Source organism: Schistocerca piceifrons, chromosome 9 (assembly GCF_021461385.2).
Source record: "Schistocerca piceifrons isolate TAMUIC-IGC-003096 chromosome 9, iqSchPice1.1, whole genome shotgun sequence".
NCBI classification, from domain to species: Eukaryota; Metazoa; Arthropoda; class Insecta; order Orthoptera; family Acrididae; genus Schistocerca; species Schistocerca piceifrons.
The window spans coordinates 157,775,992-157,799,934 of record NC_060146.1 but is presented as its reverse complement, the minus strand read 5'-3'; the positions used below and the strand labels follow the sequence as shown (position 1 = coordinate 157,799,934).

General features: G+C 46.3%; 1 protein-coding gene across 1 annotated transcript in view; it reads right to left on the bottom strand.

Annotated features, from left to right (window-relative positions):
• The window catches only part of LOC124716794, a 230,440-nt gene that overhangs the window by 69,724 nt on the left and 136,773 nt on the right, over positions 1 to 23,943 (bottom strand). The window contains exon 5 of the mRNA XM_047243343.1: positions 11,400 to 11,577. Within this exon, the coding sequence (XP_047099299.1) occupies positions 11,400 to 11,577 (178 nt within the window). The remainder of the gene's footprint in view (positions 1 to 11,399; positions 11,578 to 23,943) is intronic.

The window sequence follows — 23,943 nt, the reverse complement described above, 5'->3', positions numbered from 1 at the left end:
ATGCCATCTACTCCTGGAGCTTATTTCGACTTAGGTCCTTCAGAGAATTGTCAAATTCTTCTCTCAGTGTCATTTCTCACACACTTCATCTATGTCCTCTTCGATTACTACAATATTGCCTTCAAGTTCATCTCCCTTGTATAGACCACCTATATACTAATTCAACCCTTCAGCTCTCTCTTCTTTTTTTGGGACTGGTTTTCCCTCTGAGCTCTTGATATTCATACAGGAGGTTCTCTTTCCCCAAAATGTCTCTTTAAATTCCTGAAGGAGGTATCCATCTTTTCCCTAGTGAAATATGCTTCTAAATCCTTACGTTTATCCTGTATCAATTGCTGTTTACATATTTTGCACTTCCTGTCAATCTCATCTTTTAGACGTTTTTATTCCCTTTCACCTGCTTCATTTACTGCGTTTTTATATTTTCTTCTTTCACCAGTTACATTCAGTATCTCTTGTGTTACTGAAGGATTTCTACTAACCCTTGTCTTTTTACCCACTTGATCCTCTGCTGCCTTCATTATATCATCTATCAGAACTTTGTCTTTTTACCCACTTGATCCTCTGCTGCCTTCATTATATCATCTATCAGAACTACCTATTCTTCTTCTAATGTATCCCTTTTCCCTGTCCTTGTCAATCGTTCCCTAACGCTCCCTCTCTACAACCACTGGTTGTTTCAGTTTATTCAGGTCTCATCTCCTTAAATTCCTACCTTTTTGCAGTTTCTTCGGTTCTAATATGCAGTTCATAACCAATAAATTGTGCTCAGAGCCCACATCTGCCCCTGGAAATGTCTTACAATTTAAAACCTGGTTCCTAAATCTCTTTCTTACCATTGTGTAATCTATCTGAAACCTTCCAGTGTCTCCACGCCTCTTCCACGTATGCAACATTCTTTAACGATTCTTAAATCAAGTGTTAGCTCTGATTAAGTTACGCTGTGTGTAAAATTCTACCAGGTGCACAATCGAATTCAAGTCCCCAACGACTATTAAATTTTCATCTCCCTTTACTATTTGGATGATTTCTTTTATTGCATCGTACATTTCTTTAGTCTCTTCATCATCAGTGGAGCTAGTTGGCATATAAACTCGTCCTATGTGGTAGGCATGGGATTCTTGTCTATCTTGGCTACGATAATGCATTCACTATGCTGTTTGTAGTAGCTTACCCACATTCCTATTTCCTATTCATTATTAAACCCACTCCTGCATTACTCCTATTTGATTTTGTATTTATAGTCCAGTATTGATCTGACCAGGAGTCCTGTTCCTCCTGCCACCGAACTTCACTAATTCCCACTATAACTAACTTTAACCTACCCATTTCCCTCTTTAAATTTTCTAACCTACCTGCCTGATTAAGGGATCTGACATTCCACTCTATGACCCGTAAAACACCAGTTTTGTTTCTCCTGGTAACGACGGTCTCCTGAGTAGTCCCCGCCAGGAGATCCGAATAGCGGACTATTTTGCTGCCGGAATATTTTATCCAAGAGGACCCCATCAATCATTTAACCATACAGTAAATCTGAATGCCCACAGAAAAAATTATGGCTGTAGTTTCCCCTTGCTTTTAGTGATTCACAGTACCAACACGGCAATTCGATTTTGATTGATATAACAAGGCCAGTTCAATCAATCATCCAGACTGTTGCCCCTGCAACTACTGAAAAGGCTGCTGCCCCTCTTCAGGAACCACACGTTTGTCTGGCCTCTCAACAGATCCCTCCTTTGTGGAATGCAAGCCACCCCACCAATGGCAAGAACCACAGTTCGTGGGGTTAGGTTGTAGGGTTCGCTAGTAAATTTTCTGAAATAAAGTCGATTACTTGCTTTATATGAGGCGTATTTTTTAAGTAAGGTCCGTGTGGACATAAGTACACAACGAAAGGTTATTTCAAAAAAGTAAATTTATTTTCAGAAAGTACATACTTCACCTTATTTTTCATCATAGTTGCCAAGTTTGTTCAAACACGTATCATACCTCTCAATCAATTTAAAATGCCCTCTTCACAAAAACTTGCCACCTGCTCTGATAACCAAGAGTCCACTGCCGTTTTGACGTCGTCATCATCATTGTAACGGTTGCCACTGAGGTGTTGTTTGAGGTGGAGGAACAGATGGAAATCGCTTGGCGCAAGATCAGGACTGTAGGGTGGGTAGTCTAAAGCTTCCCAGCCAAAATTGTCCAATAAATCGCGAGTCTGACCTGCAGTGTGAGGTCTTGCATTGTCATGGAGAAAGACAATTCCCTTTGTCAGCATGCCACGCTTTTTGTTTTGAATCGCCCTGCGTAGCTTTCTCAGTGTTTGGCAGTATGCTTCTGCATAGATAGTGGTTCGTCGTTGCATGAAGTCGACCAACAAAACACCATGCCTATCCCAAAACACCGACGCCACGATTTTGCGCTGGGGCAGAGTCTGTTTGGCCTTCGCCTTTACAGGCGAGTATGTGTGTGTCTATTCCATGTTCTGTTGCTTTGATTCAGGCATCATATGCGAAACCCACGTTTCGTCTCCAGTTGCCATCTGAACTCAAGAAGCCGTCACCTTCTTCATGATAACGAGTCAAGAACTTCATTGCACACTGAAATCTTTGGTTTTTGTGGTCCTCTGTTAGGAGTTTCGGGACCCAATGGGAGCACAGTTTCCTAAACTTTTGGTGTTCAGAAACAATGTTGTAAAGCACTGACCTCGACACATCAGGAAATTCGTTTGAGAGACCTGTTATTGTGAAGCGCCTGTTCTCACAAATCCTTGCTTTAACTGAAGCCACCAAATCGTCTGCAATCAAAAATGGGGACCAGAGCGGTCCTAACCATGGACTTTGTCACGACCATCTTTGTATTCTCGTACCCACTTACGCACTTTGCTTTCACTCATAACAATATCACTGTACACTTCACAAATCTGTCGATGAATCTCTGCAGCAGACAGGTTCCTTGCTTACAAAAACCGTATTACTGAGCGAAACTCACACGCGGCGGGCGAGTTGATAGTCTTAAACATTTTGAAAGCACAGAACAGAACCGTACAGGTTAGCTACAGAGCTGAAACTGAGCGCAGTTGTTCCCGAGGCATGCCGGTACACGATGCACGCGCTTGTTGCGGTATGCGTGCGCACTACTAGTGTCTACAACAAAACGGAACTTACTTAAAAAAACACGCCTCGTAAATCAGCACCATGTACTGTGTCAAAATATTTGACATATGTTCTATGTCTACTTGTCGTCTCCACATGATTGCAAAATTACGTAATCAATCGGAAATTAAGAAGGAAATTTATTCAAGATTGTATGTGGGTAATTGTTTGTACATTTGTACTAATATGTGTTATAGAAATTCGGTAAGAGAATTGCTGCTTCTAAAAAAATGACGCAGCGAATCAGAGAGTGTGCGAGACAGCAACAACGAAATCCAGAGATCATCTACTAGTGTTGCGATCTGGCATCTACAAGACTGACCGACAATCATACAAACAATGAAGTGTAAACCTGCAGTATCGACACAGGTTTGCCTAAAAACATGATTCCTTACGTAATCAACATTAAGAGATAGTTAGTTCTTCCTTGACCATCACATACTAAATATTGCCCTAACAAGAGGACTTGGGTCAAGAATTTGAAGTTCTGGAGCGGTAAGTCTAAGTAGGTGTATGAAGGTTGCGGTTAGCACGCTAGGTACTAATGACCGTGTTATAAATTTTCTCTGACTCCAAGAGAATAGTTTCGTTTTATTTAAAATTGAAAATGTTGGTGCATGATAATTCTTGCTATAGCTAGGAACATCTTTTTAAGCGTTGATGCGAATAAGTAGATTTATATAAAAAGTTTAGCTTCTGCAGTTTTTATTAATTTTCGATATTTTTGGAATTTTGATTGGTATTGTGGATTTGGTAGGACGGAGGATCAGATTTCTTTCCTTTAAAGTAATGCTAGTGGGTTTGTAGGCGAACTCAAAGGAAACTGAGTGTGAGCTTTCTTTTGATTTAATGGTTGTTGTTAGTTTCGGATTAATCGAGCAAGGAGACATCTCGAGATGTGTAAGTGGTTACAGTATTTGATATAATAGTCCGTAGCAATGAGTAAATCAGGAAACTTTGTGGTGAAAGACTGCAGAAAGCGTTGAATAGTGGTATAGCGATGATTTTGCCTTGATATTTCGAACCATACTACGAAACTGCATGAGTCTGTGCTGCAGTTTGGTGATTGATAGACTGAAGAATGACTGTCTTTAAACTTTGAGTTCATTAGTGGGATCTGCTATTTATCAGTGACTGAAGTGGCTTAGTTTCGTCTATGAACTGTCTTCAGGTTAGTGGAAGTGACGGTAACACACAGGGTTTTTTGTGTTCGCTTTGTTGTTCTTGTACTCCGTTAGAGGGAATGAAACTGATTTCCTGGCACTCAGTCACGACGTTTTGTAAAATGTATAAAATACTGAATTTAACTGATAAAGATAAAGTACAAGCAAAAAATAAGACCTTATAGAAATCAAAAGCCACAAATCAGTATTTCTTATTTCAACCTATAAGTTTTAAGAAAGTTACAGTGTGTTCGTCGTAATATTTTGAGAAATACCAGAAGATACTCTACAATAATTAATTCGGAATAAGGAAATGAACCGAATTATTTCATTTTTTTATAATACGTTCAGAGACATTGGTTTTACCAAGGTATAGTGTTTACAGGACAGTAATTTCAAGTTCTTTGTATATTAACAGCAGAAATTAATGATGTACGTAGTAGTAATCCAAACTCGTTCAGGCACTCTGGCTTTGGAGTAATAAAGTAGATTCATCTTAAAGTCTTTACGTAAATTTTAAGTGACAAAAACTATTGCAGGTTCTGGAATGAATTATTAGTAAACGGTAGCTGTTGCCGTCTTTTTACTTGGATTAATCATTCGTTGAGTAGAAGTCATTTTTAAGAACTTAAAACCATTCGTGTAGCAGGGATAGTTTGACTCTGTAGTGACAGTTCTATTGAATATTGATAAGTGTAATGGATTCTGAATGAGCAATTCTAGCAAAAAGAATAACGAGAAACGATAGATTAAGACTCCTCAGCTAAATACATATCAGAAACAACAAATTGTTTCATTACGTACTGGAATCTGTGAAGAATATCAGGTGCTGCTGCGCACACTGTTTATTAAAGTATTAATTTTTTCCTGGTATACGTGCTGCATCTTATTACAATTGAGTGGAGTGTGTTTATTGTTCGATAATACCGTAATTAGCATCAAAGTTCAGTACAATAGTAAATCGTATTAAACGAAAGTCGGACTTATAAATTTCACTCACTATGAGGCCCGTACAAAATGTTCCGGAACATTCGTAATTTCGCACTAGTGGTGTTTTGGAGGGATATGCGGTTGGCATCCCTGCACAAACCTGTGTTTAATGTGTAACTGCTGAAGTTTCATTGTTGTATGTCTGTTAGTTATTGTTCAGTGCTGTATTGAGGAAAGCGTAGCGGAATCAGACAGCGAAATCAGACGAGCAACGCGTCTGTACTAAATTTTACGTGTAACTCAAGAAAACCTTCACAGACACACACCAAATGATGCAGGAACCGTACGGTGATGAATGCTTAAACCGTACTCGGTGTTAAAAATGGTTCACTCGGTTTAAAAATGACCGGACGTAAGCTAAAGGTGATCCTCGTTCAGGACGCCATTCGACGTCTACCGACGACCTTCATGTCAGCAATGTCAACAAAATTGTGCGTGCCAATCGAAGACTGACTGTCCGAAAGACTGCAGAAGGATGTAACATTTCAGTTGGATTCATGTCATGAAATGCTGTCAGAGCATCTTGGAATGCATAGTGTTGCCGCCAAGTTCGTCCCACATCTCACGAGTCAGGACCAGAAAGACTTTCGCCTCAATCTGTGAGGAGCTTTTGGATTGCACTAATGAGAACGGAATGTTTCTTAAGAGAATCATAACTGGTTATGATGCTGAGACCAAGATTAAATCTTCACAATAGGTCGGGAAACGTTCTCCAAGAACAAAAAAAAGCTAGTCAGGTCAGGTCAAATGTCAAAGCCATGCTGATAGTTTTCTCTGACTTTGAGGGATTAGTTCATCATGAATTCGTGCCACAGGGACAAACTGTTAATCGATGCTACTATCGGGACGTGTTGCGACGCCTGCGAGAAGATGTGAGAAGGAAACGACCTGAAATGCAGCGAGACCATTCAGGGCTCTTGCATTACGATAAAGCACCCGCACATTCGTTCCTGTTGGTGCGTGACTATTGCACAAAAAACGAAATCACTGTGCTGCCTCACCCTCCTTACTCTCGAGATCTCGCCCCTGCGGACTTCTTTTATTTGCAAAGCTGAAAATTCCGTTGAAAGGACGAGGAGTTGCAACAATAGACGATGTTATGCCGGAGCCAAGGTAGCCCCTAAGGGCTGGCAACCCATATTACACCACAGACGACTGGGTTGTCTGTGTCCAAGGCGTATCAAAAGCACAATGGTAAACACCGGCTATTTACATACAAAATAATGCAAACAGACATTCTGAGCACTACAGGGTTATTACAAATGATTGAAGCGATTTCACAGCTCTACAATAACTTTATTATTTGAGATATTTTCACAATGCTTTGCACACACATACAAAAACTCAAAAAGTTTTTTTAGGCATTCACAAATGTTCGATATGTGCCCCTTTAGTGATTCGGCAGACATCAAGCCGATAATCAAGTTCCTCCCACACTCGGCGCAGCATGTCCCCATCAATGAGTTCGAAAGCATCGTTGATGCGAGCTCGCAGTTCTGGCATGTTTCTTGGTAGAGGAGGTTTAAACACTGAATCTTTCACATAACCCCACAGAAAGAAATCGAATGGGGTTAAGTCGGGAGAGCATGGAGGCCATGACATGAATTGCTGATCATGATCTCCACCACGACCGATCCATCGGTTTTCCAATCTCCTGTTTAAGAAATGCCGAACATCATGATGGAAGTGCGGTGGAGCACCATCCTGTTGAAAGATGAAGTTGGCCCTGTCGGTCTCCAGTTGTGGCATGAGCCAATTTTCCAGCATGTCCAGATACACGTGTCCTGTAACGTTTTTTTCGCAGAAGAAAAAGGGGCCGTAAACTTTAAACCATGAGATTGCACAAAACACGTTAACTTTTGGTGAATTGCGAATTTGCTGCACGAATGCATGAGGATCCTCTACCGCTCAGATTCGCACATTGTGTCTGTTCACTTCACCATTAAGAAAAAATGTTGCTTCATCACTGGAAACAAGTTTAGCACTGAACGCATCCTCTTCCATGAGCTGTTGCAACCGCGCCGAAAATTCAAAGCGTTTGACTTTGTCATCGGGTGTCAGGGCTTGTAGCAATTGTAAACGGTAAGGCTTCTGCTTTAGCCTTTTCCGTAAGATTTTCCAAACCGTCGGCTGTGGTACGTTTAGCTCCTTGCTTGCTTTATTCGTCGACTTCCGCGGGCTACGCGTGAAACTTACCCGCACGCGTTCAACTGTTTCTTCACTCACTGCAGGCCGACCCGTTGATTTCCCCTTACAGAGGCATCCAGAAGCTTTAAACTGCGCATACCATCGCCGAACAGAGTTAGCAGTTGGTGGATCTTTGTTGAACTTCGTCCTGAAGTGTCGTTGCACTGTTATGACTGACTGATGTGAGTGCATTTCAAGCACGACATACGCTTTCTCGGCTCCTGTCGCCATTTTGTCTCAGTGTGCTCTCGAGCGCTCTGGCGGCAGAAACCTGAAGTGCGGTTTCAGCTGAACAAAACTTTATGAGTTTTTCTACGTATCTGTAGTGTATCGTGACCATATGTCAATGAATGGAGCTACAGTGAATTTATGAAATCGCTTCAATAATTTGTAATAGCCCTGTACTTCCTGCAGGGGGAGCTCGTGCCACGACTGCAGGAGGTATCACTATGCCAAACCACAATTAGCCGGAGACAGCTATTTAGGGGCTAGAACCAGCCCCGAAGTTCAGTTCACTCCGGATACCAACCTCGTCGACTTCAACCGCTGAAGATTATGTCATCGTCTCTGAATTGAACTTTTACTAGTGTGTGTGTGTGTGTTACCACGAACCTCTGCGGAAAATTAGAAGTGAACTTTTGTTTGCCTCAATTAGGAGACTTTTACTGGCATCGTTATTGTTACCTTTCTTTTGTTGTTCAGTCATCAACCTCGTAAACTCACATAAATAAAAGTTGTGTTTGTGAATAATTGCGAATTGTCAGTCACAACAGACGAGATAAAAGAAAATTGGCAGACAGCACTTCGCGCGATCCAGCAAGAGGCACAACGGGACTGCTTCCGGGAGTGGAAATGGCGTTGGGAGCGGTGTGTCAGTTGTGGAGGAGAGTATTTCGAAGTAGAACATGCACAATAAGTAAAAGGTAAGCACAGAAAAATTTTGTGGACAAAGTTCCGGAAGTTTTTGAACAGACCACGTAGACAGGCAGGCGAGCACAGTACAGCTACTGTGTAACAGTTGGCAATTAGAAAATACACTGAAGCGCTAAAGAAACCGGTACAGGCATGTGTATTCCAATACATAGATATTTAAACAGGCAAAATATGGCACTACGGTCGGTAACACCTGTAAAACACAAGTGTCTGGCGCAGTAGTTAGATCGGTTACTGCTGCTACAACGGTAGGTTATCAAGATTTAAGTGAGTTTGAACGTGGTGTTATAGTCGGCACATGAGCGATGGGACACAGCATCTCCGAGGTAGCGATGAAGTGGCGATTTTCTCGTACAGCCACTTCACGAGTGTACCGTAAATACCAGGAATTCGGTAAAAGATCGAATCTCCGACATTACTGCAGCCGGAAAGAGACCTTGCAAGCACGGCACCAACGACGACTGAAGAAAATCGTTCAACGCGACAGAAGTGCAAAGGCTTCCACAAATTGCTGCAGATTTCAATGCTGGGCCATCAACAAGTGTCAACGTGAGAATCGTTCAACGGAACATCATTGATATGATCTTTCAGAGCCGGTGGTCCACTCGTGTACCTTGATGTGTTGGAACTGCGACCGGAACGGTCGCGGGGTTGAAGTGACGGAAAGCGGGGCGGGACCCGTGGAGAGGCCCGCGAATAGCAACACAATGGGAGGGGACGGACGCGACCAACGAAGGACAGAACGAACAACAACAAGATCGAAACAATGGACTCACAAGAAAACTAACAACCACGTCCACTCGTGCACAGAACAAGAAAGTAAATAAGCTGTCTAAGGCGAGGCGATGTGTTCAGATACGTATGCAAGGTTAGACTGGCTGGCTGAGCTTTTTTTTTTCTTTATTGATTTTCAATTCCCCTCTGAAAGGGGCGGGCTGGCAGCAGCTTAGTACGCTGCTCTACAGCCTACAGACTTTTTTTAAAAAAAGGAAGAAGAAAGAAACAAGGAAAAACAGGCGATAAAATGGTGACAAGTGTAAAATGACGTAAAAATGCGGAAAGTTAAAACAGAAAGCAAAAGGGGTTGGCAATGTTGATAAAATACACAGGAATCAGACAAGTAACATAGTAGACATACAATTAAAAAACATGGCGACAGTTTGGTTTCTGGTCGCAAGAGATAAAAAATCACACCCAGCGACAGTATGATGACTGTTCGCTACACTTCCCAAAAGACACAACACGGAACACTCACTGGAAAAACACACCGTAAAACACTGCACGAAAGTGGCGGCACAAATATGGCACTCCCGAGCCAAAGGCAGATGGGGGGGGGGGGACCTGGAGGAGGGGGAAAAACAAGGAGGGAGGAGAGGAAAAAACTAAAAGGGGGGGAACCAAGGAGGGAGAGGACTAATAAAGGGGGAGAAGGGCAGACGCGAGAGGGAATGAGAGGAGGCAGAGGAGGGAAATGTAAAAGGACTTGGGGGAGAGAAGGGGGCAAAGAGAGGGGAGGTGGGGAAGAAAGAGGATGGAAGAGGGGGAGAGGGAGCCCGGGAAAAGGACAGAGGAGAGGAGGGGGAGTGAGTATCAGAGTTGATAGGAGGGATAAATGGAGGGAGAGAGGGCATCATCCGGGAGGGGGAGTTGATGGAAGCCACCTTGGGAAAGGAGATGTAGGGTGTAGAGATGGAGGGTAGGGGGGACACAACAGTGAAGATGTGGCAGGGGGCAGGGATGGGAGAGGAGAGGAGCAACCAGGGGGTGAGGGGGTTCAAGGCGGCGGGAGGTGTAGAGGATGCGGATATGTTCGAGGAATATGAGCAGATGGGGGAAAGGAACGAGATCATAGAGGATCCGCGTGGGGGATGGGAGGCGTATACGGAAGGTGAGGCGGAGTGCATGACGCTCAAGGATCTGGAAGGACTTATAGAATTTGGAGGGGGAGCAGATATCCAGGCAGGACTGGCATAACAGAGGATGGGACGGATTAATGATTTGTAGGTGTGGAGGATGGTAGAGGGGTGCAACCCCCATATCCGGCCAGAGAGGAGTTTGAGGAGTCGGAGGTGGTTGTGGGCTGGCTGAGCGAGAGGCAGGCTCTTAAGTACTCTGGGACCACGTGTTTTACTGTGGCGCCCTCACACAAAGTTCAGGCCAAAAGGCGCGCGCCGCCGCAGCTTAGGGCGCGATGGTGCAGAGACCTCTAGGGTTCTTCGACATCCATGATGTCTGGCGGGGATTCAAATTCCGCGGTGTGCGGTACCAGATGGTGACTGCATGACAAAGAGCTTTACGCCTGACCTGGGCCCATCAACAACGACATTGGACTGTTGATGACTGGGAACATGTTGCCTGGTCGGGCGAGTCTCGTTTCAAATTGTAGCGAATGGATGGACGTGTTTGGGTATGGTGACAACCTCATGAGTGAATGGACCTAGTGTGTCAGCAGACGACTGTTCAAGCTGGAGTATGCCACGTGCAGTTGGAGTGATATGGGACCCCTGATATGTCTAAATACGACTCTGATAGGTGGCACTTACTTTAGCATCCATTCTGATCATCTGAGCCCATTCATGTCCTTTGTGCATTCCGACGGACTTGGGTAACTCCAGCAGGGCAATGCGACATCCCAGATGTGCAGAACTGCTACGGAGTGGCTCCAGGAACACTCTTCTGAGTTTAAACACTTCCGCTGGCCAGCAGACTTCCCAGACATGAACATTATTGAGCATATCTGGGATGCCTTACAACCACCTCCTCCTACTCTTATGGGTTATGGCCAGCTCTGCCAGATTCATAGTGTCAGTTCCCTGCAGCACTACTTCGGACATTAGTCGAGTCCATGCCATGTCGTGTTGCAGCACTTGTGTGTGTTCGCGTCGGCCGTACACGATATTAGGCAGGTGTACCAGTTTCTTTGGCTCTTCAGTGTATGACTACTGGCAGAGATGGAAAAATGATCGATGGAGAGACTTGCCATCCTGGAAGCGGCCTGCCGTGCACCAGGAGCTGAGCAGCACGAAGCGGGTGTGCACGATGGTGGCGGTGCAGGCTCTGAACAGCACCACGGCCAGTGCCGCGTTGGGGAACTGCTTGAGCTTGGCGGGCGTGCCAAAGAAGACACGCGGCTTGGGTTCCTGGCGCGGGCACGCCGCCTCCGCCGCCCGGCGACGCCTCCACTGCCCCCGCACGGCCCGCAGCGCCTCCACCGCCCTCGCCACCAGCGCGGGGTCGCTCTCCGCAGTCGCCGCCCCCGCCAGCAGCAGCAGCGCCGCGGCCGCCGCAACCACCCACAGCCGCATTACTGGCCGCGCTGCGAGTCACAGTCAAGAACACGATACACTGCACTTATTCTCTCGTCGGTGGAAACTTCTGTGTGACATACACCACTGGCCATGAAAATTGCTACACCACGAAGATGACGTGCTACAGATGCGAAATTTAGCCGACAGGAAGAAGATGCTGTGATATGCAAATGATTAGATTTCAGAGCATTCACACGAGGTTGGCGCCGAGGGCGACACCTACAACGTACTGGCATGAGGAAAGTTTACAACCGATTACTCATACACAAACAGCGGTTGACCGGCGTTGCCTGGTGAAACGTTGTTGTGATGCCTCATGTAAGGAGAAGAAATGCGTACCATCACGTTTCCGACTTTGATAAAGCTCGGATTGTAGCCTATCGTGATTGCGGTTTATCGTATCGCGACATTGCCGCTCGCGTTGGTCGAGATCCAGTGACTGTTAGCAGAACATGGAATAGGTGGGTTCAGGAGGGTAATAAGGAACGCCGTGCAGGATCCCAACGGCCTCGTATCACTAGCAGTCGAGATGACACGCATCTTATCTGCATGGCTGTAACGGATGGTGCAGCCACATCTCGACCCCTGAGTCAACAGATGGGGACGTTTGCAAGACAACAACCATCTGAACGAACAGTTCGACGACGTTTGCAGCAGCATGGACTATCAGCTCGGAGACCATGGCTGCGTTTACCCTTGACGCTGCATCACAGACAGGAGCGCCTGAGATGGTGTACTCAACGATGAACCTGGGTGCACAAATGGCAAAACGTCATTTTTTCGGATGAATCCAGGTTCTGTTTACAGCATCATGACGGCCGCATCCGTGTTTGGCGACATTGCAATGAACGCACGTTAGAAGCTTGTATTCGTCATCGCCATACTGGCGTATCACCAGGCGTGATGGTATGGGGTGCCATTGGTTACACGTCTCGGTCACCTCTTGTTCGCACTGACAGCACTTTGAACAGTGGACGTTACATTTCACGTGTGTTACGACTCGTGGCTCTATCCTTCATTCGATCCCTGCGAAACCCTACATTTCAGCAGGATAATGGACGACCGCATGTTGCAGGTCCTGTACTGGGATTTGTGAACACAGAAAATGTTCGACTGCTGCCCTGGCCAGCACATTCTTCAGATCTCTCACCAATTGAAACCGTCTGGTCAATTGTGGCCGAGCAACTGGCTCGTCACAATACGCTAGTCACTACTCTTGATGAACTGTGGTATCGTGTTGAAGTTGCTTGGGCAGCTGTACCTGTACACGCCATCCAAGCTCTGTTTGACTCAATGCCCAGCTGTATCAAGGCCGTTATTACGGCCAGAGGTGGTTGTTCTGGGTACTGATTTCTCAGGATCTATGCACCCAAATTGCGTGAAAATGTAATCACATGTCAGTTCTAGTATAATATATTTGTCCAATGAATACCCGTTTATCATCTGCATTTCTTCTTGATGTAGCGATTTTAATGGCCACTAGTGTAATAACGTCATATCTGAATCGTTAATAACTATGAGACTATACCGGCGAGGGAAAACACTGCACTCCACTGTGTCAAGATGGGTTGGCTATACTGCATCACCCTCCACACTGTGGCGACAAAAGTCCTAAAATCGTGTTGGACCTCCTTTTGTCAGATATAGTGCTTCAACTCGAATTGGTATTGACTGAACAAGTCGTTGGAAGTTCCCTGCAGAAATACTGAGCCATGCTGGCTCTATAGCCGTCCAGTATTGCGAAAGTGTTGACGGTGCAGTATTTTGTGCACGAACTGACCTCTCTATTATGTCCCACAGATGTTCAACATGATTAAGGTCAACGCCATCTGCGTAAGGTGCTTTACGTTTTTAAATATTTTAGTTATGATAAACACTTTATATTGTGCTGATTTCAATCGACATGGCAACTTGGCGTGAGGTCCTACATAAAATAAAGTCGTTAAAAACAAAAAGTTTTTTAAGACCTGAAGATCACAGCATAGTCTGCCGAAACTATTTGTTTTAAATAAAGATATGTTTATGCGATCTTGGCTGCTGAATGTACTTAGCAAGTAAAACAGATGGCTCCTTCGTTCTTCTCAAAATGAGAAAATTCAAGCGAGGATAGGATTCGAACAAAACCAATCGAAGTTGCAAATTTTTACTTGTTATTCATTTGATGACTAGGTTGGGCCGAGCCCATTTGAAAACCATCATAACAAAGTCGAAAATGGCATTTCCGAAATGGTAAAAAATGTGCAAAGAACATTTACAGTGGATACAGATAACGACCCAAACTACTCTAGTATGCTGGAAGTTCGAGAAAATAGCGTAGTTTGATGTACTGAAGGGACTGAGTGAATCATATCAATACACGAACCAGATGGGAGAAAATGAATACGGTAATTTTTCAGTGACTCAAAGATGCTTTATTATGCCATTTTTAAGGAAAAAACGTGCTTACAGTGAATGGAATAATGCCAATCGTTTCAAAAATTACGTTCTAGAAAACTGCCTATTTACAGATCCAGTTGAAGTAAAAACATAATGCCCCTCACATTACTGGCTGTAATTCCTCCACGTACCTGTCCACGTGTCTGCAATCGTTCATATCCAATCATCGGTAATATGTCTAAAAGTTTCATAGCCATCTCTGTTACGCATAAAGCTATGCAAAACGACAGGGGGCTTTACAGTATCGGTAGAAAAATCAGGATCCAAGTTCACAGATGTTTGAAAAAACTAAAGCCTATGCCAGCATTCGTCAACTATTTAGTTCTCTGGTATTGTGCTGACAGCAGTTGGATAAAAGTGCACCCGCCGCCACGGGTGTCTGACAAATGGGTCTAACAGATGACGTGTGCTGGATAAGTTTTTTTGTGCAACACCAACAGGTGATTATACAAACGTATGTGGTTATTCCTGATGTGCGGAGCGGCGGCGATCATTAAATAACACACTAACATGCGCTAATACAACTTTATTATGCAAGAATATTTACAACGTCTTATACAGTCGGCAGTACACAACAGAATGGGAAGCAATATGGCGGCGCACAATAAGTCCACATGGGTCAGAGAGCCTGCTATGGCGGAGATATCTCACTCGTAGAGTCGATAGTCGCCACAGAGCCCCCCCCCTTACAGTGCGGAGCACGGTGGTGCGCCAAGTCCTGTGCCGGCCCAGTGTGGGTGGGGCACTTGATGGTCACAAAAGCACTTGTCCCTGGTGAAATCACACGCACAACACTTAGGAGTAGGTGTAGCAAGCTCAACTGAAGCTAGGACATAATCCCTGTGCCAACGGGGTGGAACCATAGGTCGTCCAGCCCGTGATGTAGGCTGCAAGGGGGGAGGAAGGGGGGGAGGGGTGGTGGGCCCGTCCAAATCATGATGGGGTTCCTGGGAAGGAGGGCAGGCGTCGTGTACATCGGTGTCACTTGCAGAGTGCTCTTGCAAGGTCCACGCAGGTTTCACCCGGTGGAGTGAAACAGTTACTTGTTTGCCATTGTTAAGTATCGACAATGTGGAAGGGCCTCGGGAAAGGACTTTAAACGGACCAGTGTAGGGAGGCTGCAGGGTTGTCCGTACTGTGTCGTCACGTAACATGATAAATTCACATGTGGCCAGTTCCTTATGCACGAACACACGAGGCCTACAGTGGGCAGATGGCAAGGGAGGTTTGATGAGCGCGATGTGCCCTCGGACGCTCTCGACGAGTGCTGGGAGCTCGGAAGAGCTTGGTAGCGGTATATCCTCAACGAATTCGGCTGGTAAAACCAGAGGCTCCCCGTAAAGGATCTCGGCGAGGGAGGCTTGCAAGTCCTCTTTGTATGCGGTGCGGAGGGTTAGCAAAACCCAGGGGAGAGATTCAGACCACTGGCCACCGTGGCACATAAGTGCGGCCTTAAGCGTGCGGTGCCAGCGTTCCACAAGTCCATTGGCCTGGGGGTGATAAGCAGTTGTGTGAAACTTTGCGACGCCACAGTATGAACAGAGGGAGGCCAACAGCTGTGATTCAAACTGCCTACCTTGGTCGGTGGTCAGTGAGGTAGGGCTTCCAAATCGGGAAATCCAAGTGGCAATGAAGGCCCGAGCCACAGACTCAGCCGAAATATCTTCCAAAGGGACTGCCTCGACCCATCTAGTGACCCTATCAATAACGGACAGGATATATCGAAAGCCCTTGGAAGGAGGGAGGGGACCTACAATATCAATATGGGCATGTCGCAGACGTCCTTTAGGTATGTCGAAAGTGCCTGGCGGAGGAAGTGCATGGCGGCCCACTTTAGCTCTCTGACATGGTATGCAGGCGCGAGCCCACATCCTACAATCATGTTTAACACCGGGCTAGACGTACCTTTCCGTGACCAATCTGGTGGACGCTTTGATGCCTGGGTGAGCTAGGTTGTGGAGTGCATCAAAAACAGAGTGGCGGAGAGCTGCGGGTACGAGAGGGCGGGGGCTACCAGTGGAAACATCGCACCAGACTAGTTCTGTGGTGCCGGGGAATGCACGTTGTTCCAGTTTGAGGGAAGAGGTAGTGTCTTGTTGCAAGGCACGAATATCGGGGTCTTCAGTTTGCCGGCGGGCCAGGTCAGTAAGGTCAAGTGGGGTAGTGATGATGTTGACGCGAGACAGGTAGTCAGCGACTACATTGTCAGCGCCTCGGATATATTGTGCATCAGTGGAATATTGGGATATGAAATCCATATGGCGGAAGCGTCGTGGGGGGAGATCGCGTGAGGGGTTACGGATTGCATCTGCCAAGGGTCTGTGATCTGTATAAATCGTGAACAGGCGACCCTCGACATCGGCTCTGAAATATTTGACCGCCTCGTACAAGGCGAGGAGTTCACGGTCAAAAGCGGACCATTTGGACTGGGATTTGGTTAATTTCTTGGAGAAGAAACGGAGGGGTTGGGGGGTATCCAATATATGTTACTGAAGGACCGCACCAATTGCAGTGTCACTCGCATCAGCTGTAATAGAAATTGGTGCGTCGGGAGCGGGGTGAGCGAGTGTGACAGCTTTAGAGAGGGCGGTTTTGAGGTTTTTGAATGAATCGGCCATCTCCAGTGTCCAGACGAGTTTGCGTTTGCCTTTAGTATCCTTACCCGGCAGAGCGTCGGTCAGAGGGATCTGGATAGACGCAGCATGGGGCAGGTGGCGCCTGTAGAAATTCACCATGCCTAGAAAACGGCGAAGTTCAGCGAAGTCCTCTGGGGAAGGGAGAAGGGAGGCTAAGTATGAGTTCAACCCGAGAGGAGGTAGGGCAGACACCCTCGGCCGTGACTGTGTGACCTAAGAAGGTGACCTCAGGACTGCTAAGCTGAGACTTCTCGTGGTTGATCTCCACTCCATTAGCAGCGAGCAGTGCAAGCACTCTGGAAAGATGGAGAGTGTGTTCCTCAGGTGAGGGAGAGAAAATCAAGATATCGTCTAAGTAGGCATAGGCGAAAGGGAGGTCAAACAACAGAGCGTTGATGAAGCGTTGCCATGTCTGTGCGGCATTTTTGAGACCATATGGCATGGAACAGTACTCAAAGAGGCCAAATGGAGTGATTATGGCTGTCTTGGGGATGTCGTCGGGGAACATGGGAATCTGATGATATGCTTTGCTACAATCGAGAACGGAGAAGATCTGGGAACCATGCAACATCTGGGTGAAATCTTGAATGTGGGGGATAGGGTAATTATCGATGGTAGTGCGTGCGTTAAGAGCACGGTAGTCACCACAGAGGCGGAAAGTACCGTCCTTCTTTGGCACGAGATGGATTGGTGACGACCAGTTACTATCAGATTGACGGAGAATGTTGGAATCCAAAAGATCTTTAACAATGTCTTTAGCACGGCGAAGTTTCTGCGTGTTTAGGCGGCGCGCCTTATGCCGCACAGGGGTCCTTCAGTTGTGTTTATTCTGTGGCACGTGCCATTGGCAATTGCACGCAAAAATGTGGGAGAAGCAGGGGCGGTAGGGGCAGGGGGGTAGGGGCAGGGGGGGTAGGGGCAGGGGCTGGCCGAACCGTTAATGGGATCACAGCTGCGGCACAATGACCCAGCTGCTGAGGATTGTCCACGATTGCAAGAGAGGGTGTACGGAGTTGTAGAAGCTGCTCTTGTGTCTGCAACAGTTGTGCATGGACTTCGTCAATGCGAACACGCAGGTCGACATTCTGAGTACGCAATGCATCGACGTCTGAACGCTCGCGCAAGAAAGCTGAAAGAGCAGAAGAAAGGTTTGCAGCAAGTGACATACACTCTGAAAGGGCAGAGTGTGAACAGTCAGTAGGAACTTCGGGCTGAGGGGAGGAATGTTGTGACACACCAGGAACACTCGAACCGGAGACGTGAGTCAGACAGCCGGCTTGCAGATTAGGGGAGAGGGCATAGTGATGAAGAAAATCGAGGCCCAGTACAGGTGCATCAACTTCCGCAACGTAAAATGTCCAGGCGAAAACCTGATCTGGGGCAAATTTAAGCAGGAGATGTGAGGAACCTAGCACCGGAATCGGGGAATTGTTAGCAGCTATCAGTGGCGTTGCACATAAGGGATCTATGTTAGGAGCGAGGGAGGGTGGGATAACACTAATGTCGGCTCCAGTGTCCACTAGAAAACGGAGTTCGGTGTTGGTGTCCTCGACGAAGAGGCGCAAAGCAGAAGACAGAGCAGCAGGAGTTGGACGAGATGCCGGTAGGTGCCGTGAGGCAGTGCGGCGGGACGTGGCGCCTAGACGTGCCCGCCATAAGCGTTTGGGAAAGCGCACGGGGGCTTGCAGTTGCGAGCCGCATCACCGAATTTAGCGTGGAACCAGCAATAAGGAGAGCCAGCTTGCAGTGCAGGAGCATGGCTGGGCGGTGAGGCGGCCAGAGTGTACTCCGGTGCTCGCTCGGCCATTTCCAGCGACCTTTGGGGCGGCAACGTAAAAGTAGGTGGTGCAGTCGGGCGACCACGGGGTGGTGTGGCCGTTGCTTGCGCTGACAGCGTGGCGTGTGTCCTGCCGCGGCCAGGCTTGGCTTCTGTTACTGCATAATGCGTGGGGGCGGCGGATGCCGGACTCGAATGCTGGAGGTACCGGTGTTGAACGATACTATAGGCACGGTCAGCAATGCGCAGGCGTGCTTCGAGGGGCTCAGAGACATGGGACAATAACTGCAGTTGTAGCTCAGAAGGGAGTTTAAGCAGCCAAATTGTCCAAAGTGCGACGTCTGGTAGAAAGTCTGTGTCCACCAGGGCGCGTAAGTGGCGCCACAGCTGTGATGGGGTACGGTCATCGATGTGTTCCTCATGGATGATGCGTTGGATCGACTCAGCAGGGGGATGGGATAAGCGTTCAATGATACAAGCTTTAGCAAATTCATACTTATTCTGCATGGGAGGCGAAAGCAGCAGGTCACTAATAAGATCTGTGTGATCGTGCAGGTGACTAAGAAGGCACACAAATCGGGCTCCGTCGTCTAGCACGCTGTGAATGTCCAACATTTTATCCACTAATGCAAACCATGTCTTAGGGTTCTCTGTTTGTAGGGCTGGCAGTTTTGGGAATCTGCTAGGCGCGAGGTTCTGAGGAACGGTCGGTGCAGACGGTGTAGCAGTGTAGAGTGGTGCCAAATCGCGATTGTAGGCACCAGGAGACTGGCACACAGTAGCTATACTAATCTGGTTATTAGGGACAAAACCACATGATTTACAAGCAGCAGGAGTGCAAGAAGAGAGATCAGTCTTGACATGCGAGTTCGGTTGCACAGTGTAGGCAGGTAAAGTTGCTGGGGCCCCGGCTGGTGGGGGCACAATTGGGTGTGGAAAACTCTCCAGTACCGTGGAAACAGGTGCAGTTCGGACTGGTGAGCACGCAACCGGTGTTTGCCACGCGAAAGAACCCGGCGCGGAAGTCAATAAAACGTTGTGGACCGGCGCGGGTGGGGCGGCCGGTGCCGCCGTGGGCGCGGGCGGTAGGCATGCCGGAGCCGTTAACAACGGGTTCGGGAGTGTAGCGGGCGCGGTTGAAACCGACGCGGCAGAGACGGACGAAACCGTCGGGAAAACGTGCGGAAGACGAACAGGAGCCGGGATGGCGCGCGGCGCGGGAGACGCGGCTGCATCATACCTGAGAGGTTGTAAGATGTCCGTGGAGAGTCGCGTAGTCTGCGGCTGTGGAGCAGGCGTCCTGTGTGGTTGCAGCAGATGAGCAGGAACGGCAGGTGCTGGCAGTGCTGGGGCGTCAATAAGCAGAATGCAGTCCGACGGTCGTGAGGCAGCTGTAGGCGCGGGAAAGTGCTGCGGCGGCCAAGCGGGAACTGTAGAGTTTATCTCGGGGCCACGTAGGTAAAAATCCGGTTGACAGCGGAGTTCACTTTGGCACTGAAACTGCGGCGTGATTTCCGGAATGGATTCATTTTCCGCTTTGAAAAACTGCGTCTGAGAAGTCGCATCACAGGGACTGAACGGTTGTTGAAACATTGTTCGTAGCACAATACAAATCACTGTTAATAGCACTCGCGAATTGAACTAAAACAGATCGGGGTCACCAATGTGGTTATTCCTGATGTGCGGAGCGGCGGCGATCATTAAATAACACACAAACATGCGCTAATACAACTTTATTATGCGAGAATATTTACAACGTCTTATACAGTCGGCAGTACACAACAGAATGGGAAGCAATATGGCGGCGCACAATAAGTCCACATGGGTCAGAGAGCCTGCTATGGCGGAGATATCTCACTCGTAGAGTCGATAGTCGCCACGCGTACATAGTGTTTCAAAATGAATAGACCGGTTTTAAGGCTTTGTAGCAAGAAATTATATTCAACTTATAATTATAAAAATACATCAAATGAAAGAGCAACTAAAAACAGTTTCTCTTACAAGCGTTCAGTGTGAGCACTATTGGTCACACAGCACACACCGAGTTGGTAGACGAGTTTCCAAAACTGTGTCTGGAGCAGTGGCGTAGCGTGAGGGGAGACTTTGAGACTTAGTCTCCCCTGTATTCCTGCTTAAAAAAGATGCAATAGTAATTCATAACAAAAATATAAATAACTTTCTGCTAAGAGCTCTAAATGTGCGAAGACTTCAGTTTTGTAGCCCGCGCCACACCCTGAGTATTCGTGTATCTGCCTGCTTGAGACTCGACTGCTCCCAGTCTCTGCCTCCCTCCCCTTCCCTTACCTGGCTGTGTGCGCCTGAGCGTTCTCGGCTCCCCTCCACTTTCCCTCTCCACGAAGGCCGGAGCGCCGCACTTGCTAGCAGGTATCGAAACTAGTCTCTGCCGCTTCTATGCTAGCTTTTAACACGGAAGTGAATAGTCGCGCGGTTTGTGTTCATAGTCATTCTTGTGTGATTTTAGCACATATTTTCGTTGTGTCGCCAACATGAGTGAGCCAGCAACTGAACACCTTATAGATTTTTTTTATTAAAAACGCCTTTCTTTACATTAACGAACGGAAAACGTGCGAATTGAAGGACAAATGACCTATTCCTATACTCAGAGTAGTTTTAAGTGAAGCCAAACAAAAACGCACTTTTCAGACAGCCTGGTACGAAAAGTATACTTGGCTGACTGCGAATGCAGTTAATAACAGATTATATCGTTATATATGTCTTCTGTTCGGTGGTGTAAAGGAATGGTGCAGTGAGGGCATTTGTACAATAAAGAACTTTGAAAGGAAAGCACAAAAGCATCAGATATCAAAACGTCACATGCAGAACAAAGAATCATTTCAGTTATTGAGCAAAAGTAGACTTGAGCACGCCCTTTCTGAAGCCGCTCGTCTGACGGCAACAAAATAAAATGAACAAGTTGCATCCAACAGGAGAGTATTGGCTCGTCTTATTCAGGCAATTGTATTTATTTGTAAACAAGAAATAGCCTTTTGCGGCCATCGAGAAGACAAATCCTATAGCAACTACGGTAACTATCTGGACCCGGGTTCCCGGGTTCGATTCCCGGCGGGGTTAGGGATTTTCTCTGCCTCGTGATGACTGGGTGTTGTGTGCTGCCCTTAGGTTAGTTATGTTTAAGTAGTTCTAAATTCTAGGGGACTGATGACCATAGATGTTAAGTTCCATAGTGCTCAGCGCCATTTGAACCATTTGAACTATCTGGAATTGTTGGATTTACTAGCTCAAGGAGAGCAGTTAATCAGAGACCACCTGTCATCATCTTCAACTTTTAAAGGAACTTCTCCATGTATACAGAACGATGTAATAGAAATGAAAACTCTGGCAGTTAATGAGAAAATAAAATCTCAAATTCAGGACTGCAATTTCATTTCGATTCAGGCGGATGAAACACTAGACACGTCACGCAAGAGTCAAATGATTATAATATTCAGATACTGTATTGCAGAAAAAATTGAGGAAAGATTCGTTGGATTTTACGATGTTTCTGGAGATTAAACTGCTGAAGGTTTGTCAAACATTATTCATGCAGTATTGAAAGAGTGGAATGTGTAAGGAAAAGTGGTTAGTCAAACAGATGATGGCGCTTCAGTAATTGTGGGCAGAGAAAGAGGACTACAGCAATTGGTGAAGCAGTTCTGTCTCCATGCGCTGTTTATTCACTGTTAAGCACACCATCTGAATTTGGTACTGTTGCATGGCTCCAAAATCATATGACAAGTACGCATGTTTGTAAGTGATAGTACTACATTCCATTCGTTTTTCAGCAAATCATCAAAACGAACTGTATTGCTAACTGAGAATGGATTTAAACTGCCAGACGCGAGCAACTCTCGCTGAAACTTTCGTTCCAGGGCAGTTTCAACAATATTTAGTCATTTCTCAGAGTTATATGGTGCTTTTAATTCTATAATTGATGATACAGACTCTCAATGGGACCCAGAATCTTTGCGCTATGCTGCGGGAATGAAACGACGAATGGATGACCCTACGTTCGTCTACTTGCTTTGCATCTACCGAGGGTGCTTTGTTTAGGTCGATCATCTCTTTAATGTTCTTCAGTCAAAATCTGTCAGTGTAATTGCTTGCCACGACGAAATAAGAACTGTTTTGAGAAACTTATGACAATTAAGAACGGAACCATACGTTGATGAATGCATTAAATACAGCTTCTGTTTGAATGGCAACTTATCCTGTGACAGTAAAAAGAAACCTCTCAGTGCATTAACTTACGAGATAATGGATTTGCAAATTGTTCAGATGGAAAGAAGATTTAAAGAGTTTATCCCAAATTCAGTTTGTTGAACTTCTGAACGAAAAGTGTTTTCCAAACTATCCAAAAGAATTCCCAAAGTTGAAACTGCTTCAGTTATTAGAACAGTGTCCTTTTTATGAACAAGAACAACTTGAGCATGAACTGTGTAACATATACGCTGATGAGAAAAAAACACTTATCTCCAAGAATCCTCTTAAAGTACTTTGTCAACAATGATTTAAACTCTATTTATGAAGAAACAACGAAGTTCCTGCTTTTGGTTTTGACCCTACCCGCAATTACAGCAAGCATAGAACGAAGCATGAGTACGCCGGCCGGTGTGGCCGTGCGGTTCTAAGCGCGTCAGTTTGGAACCGCGTGACCGCTACGGTCGCAGGTTCGAATCCTGCCTCGGGCATGGATGTGTGTGATGTCCTTGGGTTAGTTAGGTTTAAGTAGTTCTAAGTTCTAGGGGACTGATGACCTCAGTAGTTAAGTCCCATAGTGCTCAGAGCCATTTGAAGCATGAGTACTCTTAAACGAGTGAAGAATCATTTAAGCAATTCAATGTCCAACACCCGGCTGTCGTGTTTGAGCACGTTAGCAATGGAAAAGACACTACTTGGAGAGCTATCCAGTGATCAGATCTTTGTAGACCGAGTTATAGATTTATTCGTGTAAAGAAAAGACAGGCGCATTGCACTTGTGTACAAGAAAATATAAGTGCTTCTTCTCTTGCTGCTGGAGTTCTACAAATTAGTCATCCTTTCTTAAACAAGTTAGCTATTATTATTATTAATATTATTATTATTAGTGGCGGTGGTAGTGGTAGTAGTAATTGTTGTTTTATGGTGCATTTTGTTTCATTTGTTTAAATTATTGTTTATGGTACTACACTCCTGGAAATGGAAAAAAGAACACATTGACACCGGTGTGTCAGACCCACCATACTTGCTCCGGACACTGCGAGAGGGCTGTACAAGCAATGATCACACGCACGGCACAGCGGACACACCAGGAACCGCGGTGTTGGCCGTCGAATGGCGCTAGCTGCGCAGCATTTGTGCACCGCCGCC